Raw genomic sequence first — 15,502 nt, 5'->3', positions numbered from 1 at the left:
AGTGTAGGGCACACAGGAAACAGGCTTCTAAATGATAGATAAACTCTCTCTTTCTGTGGGGAAGCTTCAAGTCGGGGCAACTGTGCTCTGGCCCCGAGGCTTAAGCCAAATCCTCCTCAGATCCTAGTTAAGGCTGCACCTGATTCTCCAGCAGCTGCTGCTTTTGAACAGAATGATGCTTCTCCTCCCCCAGAGGACTTGAAAGCACCCTTTCTGCAGCACTTTCAGCCTTTGTAGAGGCAATGAGAGAAAAAAACAAACAGGTTGTGAAATGAACCCAGGATTCCTGCTTGGGAATTCACCGCCCAGCACTTAGCAGTCAGTGCTTCCCTGTGTCACCATGGTTTAACTGGAAGAAAAGGCGACTACTTCAAGTGGTGAAATGTTTGCGCAGAAATTTTTTCAGATGATACATTTAGTTTTATTTTTTGTTTTTTCCATCAATGAATAAATATTTTATTGTTATTTTTTTGGTAAGAGGTTATTCAAATCACTTCTCTATAAGGGAGGACAGGAGGGAGCAAAAGTGACAAAGTGTGCGTGTGTGTGCGTGTGTGTGTGATTTCTTGAAGATCAATTTCAATAACATCCTTCTTAAAAATGAAGACGTTTCAGAAGACATTTAGTGACCTTTACGGCAACGCTGTTAATCTTGGTGATTATTAGAGGGTCCATATAGCCAGTGATCCATTCTTTCCTGTGACCTAGACTGGAATGCCACCCACTAACTCTCAGGCTTTTCAAGTCACTTTCCTCTGAACTCAAGTCAGCTTTTTATTTTTGTAATAGAGTAACCTGAAACCTTACTTCAGCTACAAGAGCACTTATTCCTACATATCTCAAAGGAAATGAAACTTTATGAAGGTTGTGAAAATTATGATATGGTCATTGTGAAATCTCAGGGTATCTTTGAATTGAGCTATCATGGATACTCATTTGTCCTGTGCTAGGTGTTACAATTCAGTAGGACCTCATTATAGTGGAAGAAAGTATCCATATATGACAAGGGCAGGTGAGGGATGCAGGAATATAGGCCATGGTTTAAAAATAATTTTTTAAAAAACTATTATGTCCTGGTTATGTTAATAGGAGCTCCTTTTCCTGGGCTCCACCTGTGATAGGGGCTTGGAATTCATTACACATTGGGTTTATTTGGGTCCTCACAGATTTAGAGTTGGTAGGGACCTTAGAGACCATCTTATCCAACAACCTTATTTTACAGATGAAGCAGCTAAGTGGCTTGTCAAGGTCACAAGGGGAAGAGCAGAAATTTGAACTCAGTTCCTTGAACCCTCTCTTTCATTCTTCTTTCCTCTGTCTTCCGCTGCTTCTCCTGAGAGGCAAGGGAAGATGCATCAATGAAAAATGTAGGTGTGTTCCCTGTGCACAAAGACTCAGCATAACAAAAATAGCTTTGCCCCACAAAAGCTATTAAGTATAAACCATTAATAATTGATATAATTTAGAAGACAGAGGTGTTAGTGGCACAGTGCTTGCTATTCAAGGAGCCTGGCACCTACCATTTCTGGAAGAAGTATTTGCATCTTTATATTGTGTGACTACAGAAGAATAGTGTGGTTGTTTCAGAAGCTCCTTACCCCTATGTTGAATGGATGTGGTTGGATATTTATGTAGTTTTCTGCCCTGTTTTAATAGATGTGAATTTCAAGGGGGAATGGAACAGCTCAAGTGGAAAGAATGCTGAGGGGAGAATCATGTTTTTTGCTGCCATCTACAGATGTCAAAGTGCATTTCTCTAAAGTCTCAGGAAAAAGAACAGGTCATCCTAGAGCAGAAATGAATGAAAATGTGTCCAAAGTATTGTTTTAAAAATATTTTTCATAATTATATTCTTACAGTAATAACATTTTGAGTGCAGTATTGGAGTATGTTCTTTTGTTTACTCTTCTGGCTAAAAATGTTATCTGTAGTAATCAGCAGTATTGTTTTTAATATTTAAAATTTTCAAGGTGAAAATTTGTGTTATCATTATGAATGGCACAACACTGGAATACTGAAAATATTGATCTGTAAGGTCATGTCCAGCTCTGACAGTCTGTAAGTCTATGAAATATTTAAAAATAAGTGAGAGGATTGCCTTTCGGGGATAGTTGAGCTTCAGTACTGACTTTAAGAAGTGCGATTAAAAGTGGGTAGTAGGGATTTTTTGAGGATGATACAATACACAATCTTTTAAGATCCCTTCTATGACAGACTTGCAAGGGGGTGGTGGTGGTAACGATCTAGAATAACATATATTGTAGCAAGATGGTGCCTGAAGCAGATTCTACCCTCATATTTCATTCTGTATATTTGCCAGACTTATAATGACACCTTGCAAACATCTTTTTGTATTATTACTTAAAGGGTCAAATTTAGACAGGAATTACTGGAAAAGCGCTGGATGGAGAAAAAAGAAATGGTCATTAAGGAAACAAAGGAACAAGAAGAAAGAGAGAAGAGGCTAGAAGCCCTCAGGAAACAGGTCGTTTCATTTAATTTGAGTATTTTAATATACAGTTAAGGATGCTTCTAAATTAATAGGATCATTACTAAAGTTAATTTCAAGGTATCTGCTTTCTAAAGTCTAACTCTTCAAAATTTGAACACATCATAGGGATTTAGATCTGGATGACCCCTAGTTCACGTAGGTCACCTCTTTCATATGAGAGATTTGAAAACTCTGCACCAGACAGGGAAGTGGGAAGTACCTTGCTGGAGGTCACTCATTTAGTGAGCAGCAGAGCTTAGATTCCAACCTCAATTTTCTAGTGCTCTTTCCAACACAGACCTTTACTCAGGGGAGCAGAATTACTCATGGAGACCATATTTATATTATCTGATATGGCCATTTCCTGAGTATATTTAAACTTCACCCACACCTTTAAAAAGCTCTTCTAAGACTTCAGTGCCTCCATGTCATCTCTAGTTTGTTATTAACACCTTGATAATAATTGAGAACAGTAAAATACTAACCATACTAAAGCTCAGGGATTAAAATAGTTGCAAGGAAGCTGTTAGGCCATCACCCACGCTTTGAAATATCTTCAGTTCAACAGAACTTAAGATCACTTTTTAAATGTCACATTTTGGCAGAAGTGAGAGTCATGTAATAATACTTAATACCTGAAGCAATAGTTTACTTACAATAAGTACTGAAAGTAGATAACAGTAAAAAGTTAAGGCCTAGAATTTCATGTCTTATGACCAGCAAGATAGAGGACGTGACATTTTCTCTGATCCCATGATCTTTTAAACCTCTTCAAAAGAGAAAATACATACCCAAAATAAAGCAAGTTCAGCTGTCTCTATGATCTCGGACACCCAAAATACAAAAGAAAATTTTAAAAAATACATGAACTGATGCCTACTTTGAGTTCAATCAGCACCCTTCCCCCAATGCCTACTGTGCTACCAAAAGCAAGGCTATACTAGCCAACACAAGGACCCAACAGGCTTACAACAAAACTCAACTCCATACTCTAGTTCCCCTTTTCTCTTTTCAGTATTGTGGATATCCTAGCTCCAGGAGGCAGAAATTTGCTTGAAATGGGTCAATCATTGAGTATCACAGCAGCACCTTTCTATGCTGCAAAAAGATCTTTGCAGGACAACAGTGGAAGGGAGGGAAAGTGGCAGGACACATGTTTGAGCCTGAGAAAGAAGTCAGCCTCCTCACAAAGCTCCTACCCCCAGCCTTGGAGACCTGGGCTATAGAAATCAACCCATGACTTCCAGTGCCATATAAGAGGACTGAGGAACAGAGTTAGGGGAACAATGTACTAGAACAGGACATTGGATATAGGTCACTGTGAGGTACTTCAATAAATCTAAGGGAAAGACACCCATGTTCATCTGGGGCCATTTCTGTTCCCTGAAATGTTACTTGGAGCAGAGACCTAGGCAGTAAACTGTGAATTGCCTAGAGTGGGAGGAGGCTGAGATACTTTGAAATCCAACCTTCAGAGAAATTACCATCAAAGGGGAGGGAGTAAGAAAGTGATCAACAGGGGAAAATAAGTAAGGGGAAAAAGACTAACATCCCAGAATTCAGGAAGGAGAAAACTCAAAGACCTGAACATAAGCAGATAAATGAACAGGGAAAATATGAACAGCTGGAAAAATATGAATTTTAGATATAGTAAATGAGTTCAGCCATCTCTTAATAAATACTGCAAAACAAAGAAAATGATTCAATACTTGATAAGACAGAACCCTATGGGATTTCAGGAGAACATAGAACCATAATACACTGTTCCTGAGCGGTTAAAGGAGAAATGAGAATTAGGAGAACAAAATTTATGGCCTACACAACAAAATTAAAGCACAGAATAGAAAGACTTGAGTCCGCTACTGGCAAGTCTCACCAAAGATGCAAAAGAGAGAATAAGAAATTGGATATACAAATATACAGAAGTAAAGGATGATCTAGAAGAAGGAAGCAAAAAAAATAATAACATTAAAAGAAAATATGATCATTATCCATGCAAAACATACTATCTTGAAGACAGGCTGTATAAAGACAACCAAAGGATCATAGGTCTTCCAGAAGAGCAAGACAAGACAAAATATATATATATACCTGAACACCATACTGCAAGAAGTAATATAAAAGAACTGTCCAGAACATCTGAACTTAAGAAATGAAATGCCGATTGAAAGATTTCATAGATAGCCTCCAGAAAAAACAAACAAACCCAAAACTGCAAATTCCAAGACACAAGGTTGTTGAATTTAACTTAAGTCAAAAACAACAAAATTCTTCAAATGCAAAAGAAAGGAAATTAAATAACATAAAAGAGCCTTGGGGAATATTATAAAATAGTACTCAATTTAACAAGCATTTGTTAAGCACCTACATTGTACAAAGAAATGTGCTAATTGCTTAGAATACAAAGCCAAAGCCAAAAGCTATCCCTACTTCTCTCAATGAGTTTATACACTTTATTGTAATTAACCTATGAATTCTTGAAAACCATAATCTGACTATTTAAACCTCCAAGCAGTCATTTTCTTATTGGTCCTTTTTCTTGAAGTGAGGATTAACTACCTAGTTTTTTCTACAACAGCATGAAAATTATCTAAAAATTAGCAAATGGTTGTGCTGTAATTTCTATTTCAATAATTACATATAGCCTAATGGGCAGCTCTGGGTTTCTAAAACCTGACTTTGATACCAAAACCTTAAAGTCGGTGTCTATAATTTTATCTTCTGTGAGCTCATTTAAAAGGGAAGTAGGAGTAATGTTGTGCCAGATTAATCATAAATATTTACAATTATACTATTAGAACTTTTAAATTCCATTAAAAATATTTATTGAGCATTGTTATGTGCAGGGAACTATCTAAACTACTGAAATAAATTCAGAAGCAGTTAAGAGAAGCAAGTTTATTATTTAGACAATGTCTGGAATTATTTCATTATGTATAGTTTTTTTTTTAATGATAAGAAGAGACTTTTTTCATTATTTTTTTCATATGGGGATAGGTTTGAACTATCTTGTCACAGAAACACAGGATTTAAAGCTAACTAGAGCAATATGGGGACAATGTGGTAGAACAGAAAAAGCACTAACTCTGGAGTCAGAGCAATTAAGCTCAAATTCTGCCTCTGATCCTTGCCTCTGTAATCTTGGGCAAGTCATTTAACCTGGCTCAGTCTCAGTTTCCTCATCTTGAAAATGAGGGCATTGGGCTGGTTGGCCTCTACGGTCCTTTCTAGCTCTAGTTGGCCATCTGGTCAAACTCAGTCATTTTACAATAAGAAAATTCAGGCCCAGAGAGGTCAAGTGAATTTCCCAAAGTCATACACATACACCCACACCCACACCCACATACACAGCAGAATCATTATTTAAACTGATATTTTCTGATTCCAAATCCATTTTTCTTTACACTAAGGCACCATGATTATTTTATGGAACTCCTGAGCATTTGCTTAAAGGCATATAAGTTACCTTAATTCTTCAAACTTTTCTGAGGTGTGGGGGAGGGGAAAGACACAGTCACTGTGACCTGCACCCTCTGAAAACTACCTAATGATCTGGTATAATGGGAATTGGTCCAGCCAGAATCTAAAGATACTCTGACATCTTGAATTTAATGCTGCCCTTTAGTTTACCCAAACCTCTTTTGCTCTGGATTGATCTAAAGGAGATTGTGCTCACCAGAGAGCTGTTTCAAGTGGTTTTCATGATCACATTTTGCCAAATATGCAGGATATTGATGTTGAAATGAAACTTTGTGATGCTTGTTAGATGTTTGCAGGGACATAAAAATTAAATCCCATTACCATAACCCTGGGTTGATATTTCTCTATCCATTTTCTAATAGCCTGGCAACAGAAGAAACCGAGTTACATTTTTAAGTATATGGTCTCATGATCCTGTTTTTAATTATTGATTGCTGTCTTGAGATTCTTAATTATGAAACTAATCTGCTTTGTAGATTTCTAAGATAAGTTTTGTGGTTTTATTGTTATTCATTTTATCCTTTGCTCTGGATTTTTGCTATATTAATCAGTGTTTCAGGCCTTAGTACAGATTGGTTAAAGATTACTTATTTGATTCTGCATTATTTAGCTTTGTTGCATATTCTAATTAGCACCATCTTCTGTTCTGTTAGGTTTCCATTGTGGCCCAAGTTGATCATGTTAGAATGATGGCAGATACGTTGGCCTCAAAGGCTAGAATGGGAATTGGAACTGAAGAAGAATTTGTTCTGCAAAAGCCACTCTTCAAATTGAATACATATACAGAACCCCAGGTCATTATTATATTTGGTGGATTGTGATTTGAGAAAATTAGAATGATGAGGGTAGATAACTGTTCTGCTTTGATTATGAGGAGAGCCAAACTAGCCTGGGACAGTTAGGGCTCTGTTCAAGATACTTTTATGTTGAAGAGAAGCAAGATGCTCACCTCCCCCTAACCCCACCACTTTCCTCACTTCCTAACTCTTTCTAGTTAACTCTGGGTTTTTGTGACCTGAGGTCCATGTCCTTCCTGTCTCTATCCCCAACAATCTTCCCCCAACATGAAGTGGAGTAGAGAACTCCCCCTTCTCACTCCTGAACATTGGTTTGGGGGCATTTGTTGTGGGAGGGTCTGGTGGCCATGAATCAACTATGGAAATTGACCTCTAAGGTAAAATGCAAGGTAGCATTCTATCCCTCTCTCATTCTTCCATCTCACATAGTAAAGTCAGCCTTATCACTACACATTTCCTACCTTCTTCAGCCTCCATTTCCAGTACACTCTCCCTACCTTTCTAGCCTTCTTATACTTTACTCTCCTCCATGTCTAACTGACCTATATGTAGTTCCTCCAACTTGAAACTCTATCTTCAGTCTCTGTGCCTTTGAACTCACTGTCTCTGATGCCTGAAATGCTCTTACCCTCACCTCTACCTCTTAGATTCCCTGGCTTCCTTCAAGACTCAACTTAAATTCCAACTCTTGCAGGAGGCTTTTTCTAGGCCTCATCTTCTTTGTATATGTCTCACACACACACACACTCACATACACACACACACACATATATATACACACACATGTGTATAGGTATAGGAGTATGTGTATGTGTAGATACATCTACACAAATATAAATACACACATACATGTGTGTATGTATACATATATGTGTGTGTATATACATATATACATGTATGTATATGTGTATATATAGTAATTTGCATATTATTTCCACCTTTAGAATGTATGATGCTTAAGGCAAGCATTGTTTTTGCTTTTTGCTTTTATCTGTACCCTCAGTTCTTAGTCCTAATACAGTACTTGGTATATAGTAAGAGCTTTATAAATGCTTGTTGACTGATTGTCTGACCCTGTTGAACCTAGCCCTGGATCAGCTACTTACTAGCTGTCTGACCTTAGGAAAGCCATTTCTCCTCTTTAACTCTGGTTTCTCCATCTGGCTCTAAATTTATGATCCCAGTTCTCTTCCAATTATATTCCTTCCATCTTTCTGGTGCTCAATGAAATTTAGCTTTCTCTTGAAGGTAGCTCATATCTTAGCATCCAACCCCAGCTGCTCCTTCTCCCACATATTCTAACACAAAGAACCAGCAGAAGCTGGAATATTTCTTGTTCCCGATTGCCACTTTTAGGTCCTTTTTAGTCTACTATCACTCAGTCCTTTAAAGTTTATTCTTCCTGTCCAGATCCTTGTTGGAACTACAGGTAGTTTTCCCTCCTTTCTGATAAGTTCAGTAGCTGAATCACAATCTTTTTCATCACCCTGACTTCTTACCTCTTCAAACAATCTTGTTTCCCACCTCTTCAGCCTTCTCAACACTCAAGACATCTGTCACACATTTACCTCAACAAAGCACATATGATACCTTTGATCCAACTCTCCCTGAAAATGAACTTACTTCAGTTGTTAGGAGTCCTATTTAGGTCTCTGATGATAACAAAGTAAAGATCTTATACTATAAATTGTTTTGGCATTTGAATACTGTAGTTTGAACCATCTTTATAGTCAATATATAATGCCTAATTAGTGTATATTATTTTTCACAAGAATACTAGTTTATAAAAAAATTTGAATAGTTGATACTCAAACTGTTTATGTAAAGTTATTTTCAAATCTATCACTTTTTCTCTCAGCTCGGCTCTAGCTCTGTCTCTTCCTGTTCCACCCATTCAGCAAAATCTTCCCACCATAGACTCAATGTGAATCAGATGTCAGTGTGACCCTGGCATGTCACATGGACATATTAATGAATGGGAAAGATCTTCCCATTTAAATTACCATTACATGCAGCCCCAAGATCTTTCTTATTCATTAAATAGATTGGTGGAACAATTGATGTCAACAGAACTGTAACAGGGATAATAGAAAATAAGCATATATAACAACATATTAGGCAACTGGTGTCAGTATAACTTTACAACAATATAACAAGGATCATGCAAAATAAGCACATAAAATAATATCTTAGGGTAGGGCTCGAGCACAAGTACCTGATCATTCCCTGCCTGCATGAATGGGGCCCAAAATCTGGGGGTAAGGGGTAAAGGTCTCTTCTTCCATAGCTATCTTCTGATGAGATTGGACATAGAACCGACCCTGTCCAAAGAGGTCCCACTCGAGGGGTCACGTCCTCAGTCAGCATCCAGAGTTTGGTTGATGCCAGGTCCAGGGGTAACACATCACAGTTCTGGATGAGGGGAGACGTCTGGCTTAAGCAATCAGGTATCTACAGGTAGAGGGTATTAAGCCTGAAGAAAACAAATCTAGCAAACAAGTTTAGCAGACAAAAAACCAAAAGGAAATAAGGAGACAATAACCAGAAGCAGGGTAGATATTGAGTCAGTAATGCTTCTGGAGGCCATGAATCCACTATCATAGCCCCATTCACTGTTGTTTACTGTTTTCTAATTGAGATTTTGGGGTGATCGTTCTGGCTTAGAGGCATACTTTCTTTAATCTGAGCTGAGCTCTGGCCAATTTCTCACTCTTCTTGCAGGTGTGTAGAACTTGGATACAATGTTTCAAGAAGATCTGTAGGGGCAGTTCTCTTCTCTTTTCTCAGTCTAATATCAAGCCTTTTTTCTCAGTACATTCATTAGTTGGAATGCCATCTATCCCTCCAAAATCTACCTCTGCTCTCAATAGAGCAGTAAACAATTCTTTTCTTGTCAATCTATTTTGATTTTGAATCTGCTGGGTATTTACTCTTCTCTCTCGAGAAAATTTATCTTTTTCACTGATCCTCACCATCCAAGATAACCAACGATTCTCTCATCCTTTGGGTGAATTGACTCAAAATATCTATGACCTCTTACTGAGTAAAATCCTCAATTACCTTCCCAAACACTGTGGGGCCTCCCTGATTCTGGCAGGTGTTTGAGCCCTAATCAAGCCCAGCCTGTACAGTGGGTGCATTCAACTTCCCCTTGTTACTTTTTTACTTCTTTTTTGTAAGCTAAACTAACAACAGCTTTTCTTTTACCCCCTGACACTTTCTAGCTTGCTCTTCTAAAGGAGAGTTTGAATGCTGCAGCATAAAAAGTTTCTCATGCAAATTAGCCAATTCCCTTTCCATCTAAGCTTTCTCTTTCAGCAGCTTGTCTCTGCTTTTACACATAAGGCAATAACTTGTTAGCAAGACCCAGCCTCTCCTACATACCTCTGCCAGTTCTTTCCCCCATTCCATTGGTATCCCTTGCAAATATCTTTCTAAATTTCTGGATTCTCCCTTCTATAGCCTTGGTTCCTGGTTTTCACAGAGCCCTTTCTCTTGCTTGGGAGGTATAAGGCAAATCCTCCCACCCTGGGACACTCATTTTTTCCTCCAAAGCCTTCCTATCACCAAAGGAGGTCTGATATTTCACAAACTCACCCTCATCACCATTTGTAGCACCAGTGCAATATTTACAGGGCCTATAGCAGCCATGAATATCCCTGGGCAATTCTGAATCATGAAATAAAACAGATTCTCCACATGGAAGACAGAACCAAAACATTTATTCAGACACCAGAAAGCCAAATCCATCACAATCTATACATAATAACAATGCAAAGGGCAACACCATCCCCATGCCTTCCTCCTGCTAGGCTTCCCACAACTAGCTCCCTTAACCAAAATCACAAATAAGCTCTTTCACTCACACTAGTCAGCTGCCTGCTTGCCTGCATCCTTCCTAGCTTTGGTGCTTTCAAGACCAAATTTTCTCTCAGCTCTGTTCTAGCTCTGCCTCTTTCTGTTCCACCCACTCAGCAAACTCCTCCCACCACAGGTTTCATGTGACTCAGACTTCCATGTGACTCAGGCAGATCACATGGATCTATTAATGAATGGGAAAGATCTTTCCATTTAAATTACCATTACAGAGCTCTAGAAGGTCCTTGCTTCAACTCCATCATCTTGGCTCCACCTTCCCCTAGTTTCTGTTAATGGCATACCATTTGCCTAGTTATGCAGGCTATCTCAAAGTTCAGTTTTCTATGACAACTCCCCTTCCTTCTCAAACTACCCTAATTTAATCCTTCTAATTTGATTCACCTAATCTAAAGCTTATCAAATATTCTGTAATAATAATAGCATGCTTTAAGATTTGCAAATCACTTGATCCTCACAAAAACCCTGAGGAGGTAAGTACTATTATCCTGATTTTACAGATGAGAACACTGAAGCAAACAACAGCTAAGTGATCTGTGCAGAGTCACAGAGCTAAGTGTCTGAGGCAGGATTTGAACACAGGCCTTCCTGACTCCAAGTCTAGTGCTTTATCCTTTGTGCCTCTTAGCAGCTTCTACTCAAATGATCTGTAATCTCATAGATGAGGGCATTCTCTCCAACTAGCCATTAAAACACGTTCATACCTGCCTGCTCAGTGCTATTGTCCTTGTCTTCCAATGAGTTTGTCATAGGGAGGCCAACCAAGATAAATGGTTCCTTGTATCGGGGAGCAATTTAAGATCATTAAAAGGACTTCGTAATTTTACAAAAACAATCCAACCCATTTTTTCTGCCCATTAAATTCTGGGTCCAGCTCAATTTCCATTTGCAGTTTCTGTTGCATGTATGTACATACACACACAAACATGTATGTGTGAACAGGTTTATGTGTTTTTCTTATGAGTATATATCAATCTGTACATTTGTCATTCTTCATGCACTTAGTTTTCCCCAGATAGGCCAAATTCTAAGTGATTATAGAGGTCATGCAGGAAGCTTTTTGATGTTCTAAGATGGATGCATTCATCACAATGTCACCCACAGATAGAAGCATCTGGAGGACCCCACTGTTTTTATAGCAAATCCCCCTTCAACTTGGACTCATAAGCATAACTATTATAGCAGCTGTAGTTATCACATACTTCCTTGTATTTTATTTATAGGTACATTTTTTTCTCTTAGTAGAATATAAACCCCTTGATGATAGAAAACATGACTCCCTATACATTTTATCTGCTTCTGTCATTAGCACAGTGCTTTGTACTTAGTAGGTATTCAGTAAGTGTCTGAATGCTGAACCTTTCATTGAAAAAGCAAACATTTTCCACTGTACTATATTTTCTGTATTTCTACTAGACACATGATATTAGTGGCTTGGAGATTTCATATTTAACTAATCATTTCACTTTTGTGTCCTTTTTTCTGTAATTATCACTCCCTTTTCATCATCTAGGAGGACTTCAAGGCCACATGAAAGTCCTCATTTGCTAAAATCTATATGTGGTCAGCTTCTTATTGTATCTCTTGGCACTTAACATCCATAGACTGACTAGAAGAGGAATAGGGTGCAATCAGCTGTAAATGAAAGCACAAAGCTGAACTACTTATCTATCTGTTCCCACTTAGAGTTAGATTGATGGAGACATTGCTGGTCCTGCTTAAAGCAGAAGCTCAGCAATTCCTTGGTCAAGTTATATTGATTTATTTTCTTTTCAATAGTAGCTATTTATTTAAACATGATCTATATACTGTCAAATCATTATGTGAAAATCTATTAAATAAATATTGGTACCTACTTTAATATGAGTGGGAGGAAATTGGAGCTTGGCAATATATTTTTACCTCTGCAAGTAAGATGCATAATTTTAGTCAATAAGCTTAGATATAAGGATAAACTGAAGCTAAGAAGTTATTATCCCATCTCTTTGGCACTTGAACCAGTTAACAGTAAATTATTCACATATAATTTTTATAGATCCAATGAGTTAACATATATAAAATGCTTTGCAAACCTTAAAGTACTATTGAAATGTCAGTTTTTTGAAGTTTGAATTATATTACATGGAAATAATATTTTACTTTCAAAAAATTGTAAATAATTTTATTATGAACTACAATAACATGTTTATGTACAAACATTTTATTTTCTGTAAAGAAAAAGTATATAACTTTGGAAACTATGACATTGAATGTTGCTGGTATTCTTATTTAATTATGTTACATTTTCTTTCTCCAGATAATTTCTGACCCCAGACTTCGTATCGAGTTAGCTCTTCGAGAAGCTGGACTTCACAAAACACTTTATGCAAAGGAGATCTTACCAAAAATTAGTCCTTATAAACTTCCAAGAAGAGACATGGAATCTACTGTCTTTAAGATGTAGATTTCAAGCACAAGTCCTGTAATAATCAAGCAAAAGCCTTCTTTTAATACACTTCTGCATTTAATATATAAACTATCCTCAAAAGAAATTTGTTAATTTAGTGTGGCTTAGATATTTAATTATTAATATGTGAGATGATTTCATCTGCAAATGAAATTCTTGTATGATGCTCATAACATACTGAATTGTTTCCCATGTCTTTAAAAAATAAAGTTTTGTTATCAGATTCTTTAAGAGCAGAATTTACGAAAGATATATATATGTGTGTGTATACATATATATAGTATTATTTTAAAAATTACATTTTGAGATCAATATTTTATATGATGAATACAAAATAGCTTTACAAAACAAAATAGCCATTGGAAAGAATGAAATAATATGTAACTGCTGTCAGCTAGCTTTCATTTCCATTTGTTATTTCAGAATCTGACTTTTTAATTATGAAAGCTTCATTATCATTAATACTTCTATTATCTCTTGATTATTATAGGAGGAGACTCAACCTTTCTCTAAATTTAGAAACCAATTTGGTGCATCATGTTTACTGCAAACCAATCATCCAAACAATTTCATTTTGCAAATTATTCCTTAAGAATAAATTAGAAACTAGAAATAGCATTTCAAGCACAGGAATCTTTATTTTAGCATAGAAAAATCTGTTGAAATAGATGGAATAATAAAAAGTTAACAATGTTTTGAACTCTCAGATTTCTAAATTGTATGCCCTCTATCTTGATGGTTCTGTAAAGAAACATAGCAAATAAAAACATTACAATTTGGTGACTTCATTTCTAGGAAACAAGTGGATTTCTGTTGTTGGAATAACAAAGCATTGTTGTCAAGTGATATCCTAGGTGTGTGGGTAGTGGCAACACAACTGTTTGCACCACCATGGCTACTACCAATGGGAGCTGATAGGAGCCAGAGCCAAAATGGGAGAGTAAAGGGAGCATTCTAGTCAAACTTTTCCAACTTCTTTCTCTAAACAACTTTAAAATAACCCACCCAATAGAAATTTAAAGTGGCATAACCAACAAAAGGTCAGAGTGAGACATTTTTCTAGCCCAGAATTTAGACTAGCCAGGAGCACAGTATAGTGGAGACACCAGTGGTGGGTCATGGAGCCAGCAGCAACAGCAGCAATAGTAGTACCAGGAGCTCTCACCACCCAGAGACAGCAAAGGAATTGGACACCCAGTCAGAAAGAGCTTACAAGGGACCCCTGTGCCCAGGCACAGGTCTCCTTTCCTTTTGGTATCTCCATTGCTTATTACCAAATTCCACATCGCAAAGGAGGACTGGCAAGGAAGTAGGACCTACCTGCATAAGGCTCATAATGCAGACCAGAAGATCAGTGACCATACCTTTCCCAGATCAAACCACCCTGAAAGTACCAAAAACTGATAGACTCCTAGAACTAGCTGTGAAAACAGCAGTGCAAAAGAACCTGAAGCTTTGGACAGAGATGAACCCAACTTTAACAAAGTCCGAAGTCAAGAAATAATCCAGAAAAATGAGCAAACAACAACAACAAAAGAATCTGACACTATAAAGCCTCTGTGGTGACAGGGAAGCTAAAGACACAAACTCAGAAGGAGACAATGATGTGGGAAACATCTACAAGCAACAGTTCAAAGGAAAAAATGCAGATTGGACACAAGCCCAACAAGAATTCCTAGAAGAGCTAATGAGAGAAACAAAGAGCAACAAAAATTATTTTAAACTTCAAGTAAGAGCAATAAGGAAAAACTTGGAGAAGATATGAAAACAATGCCAGAAAATTATGAAAATAGAATTAACAGCTTGGTAAAAGAAGTCCAAAAAGTACTGAAGAAAATAGCTTCTTAAAAAACAAAATTCATCAAATGGAAAAGAGGAAAGAAAAAAGAAAATAAATGGAGAAAATTACTCCTTGAAAAGCAGAATTGACCAAATTATTAAAAACAAAAGGTACAGAATGACACTGATGAAAAGAATTCTTTAAAAATTAGAATTGATCACATAGAAACCAATGACTCTTTGAAAACTCAAGAAAAAATAAGTCAGAATAATTGGGAGATGGAGCTGATAGCTTTGGGATCAAAATGAAAAATTAACTTCAGATGAATTTAAAGCTGCTGAATAAGACTGAAAAGCATCTATTTAAGCAAAGATGATTAATAATACTCTTTTATATAGAACCTTTCTTCTTTTTTTTCAGAGCTTCAAAGACTACAAAAGTGTAACATTTCCAGTTGGAACAGGCCTGTGCATTCCCCAAATCAGAGAGTATTATAAATATGGTTAGTATAGAATATAAATATGTTTGTGGATAATAGATATTCATTCAGATCTCAACTTGGCTTCATAGCTTACATCATTTACATAACATAGTCTTTCCCATGGCAATAGCCTATGAATGTTTATGCTACT

The 15,502-nt window shown here is 37.0% G+C and overlaps 1 protein-coding gene across 5 annotated transcripts in view; it reads left to right on the top strand.

Annotated features, from left to right (window-relative positions):
- The window catches only part of CCDC148 (coiled-coil domain containing 148), a 300,035-nt gene extending 286,157 nt beyond the window's left edge, over positions 1-13,878 (top strand). For all 5 annotated transcript variants that reach the window (XM_072612054.1, XM_072612057.1, XM_072612056.1 and 2 more), the window contains 3 exons: positions 2,368-2,485; positions 6,625-6,765; positions 12,941-13,878. In XM_072612054.1, the coding sequence (XP_072468155.1) occupies positions 2,368-2,485; positions 6,625-6,765; positions 12,941-13,087 (406 nt within the window). In that variant the 3' untranslated portion in view covers positions 13,088-13,878. The remainder of the gene's footprint in view (positions 1-2,367; positions 2,486-6,624; positions 6,766-12,940) is intronic.
- The last annotated feature ends 1,624 nt before the right edge of the window (positions 13,879-15,502 follow it).

The sequence above is a fragment of the Notamacropus eugenii genome, chromosome 5 (assembly GCF_028372415.1).
Source record: "Notamacropus eugenii isolate mMacEug1 chromosome 5, mMacEug1.pri_v2, whole genome shotgun sequence".
Lineage (NCBI taxonomy): Eukaryota > Metazoa > Chordata > Mammalia > Diprotodontia > Macropodidae > Notamacropus > Notamacropus eugenii.
This window is presented reverse-complemented; position numbering and strand designations above follow the sequence as displayed.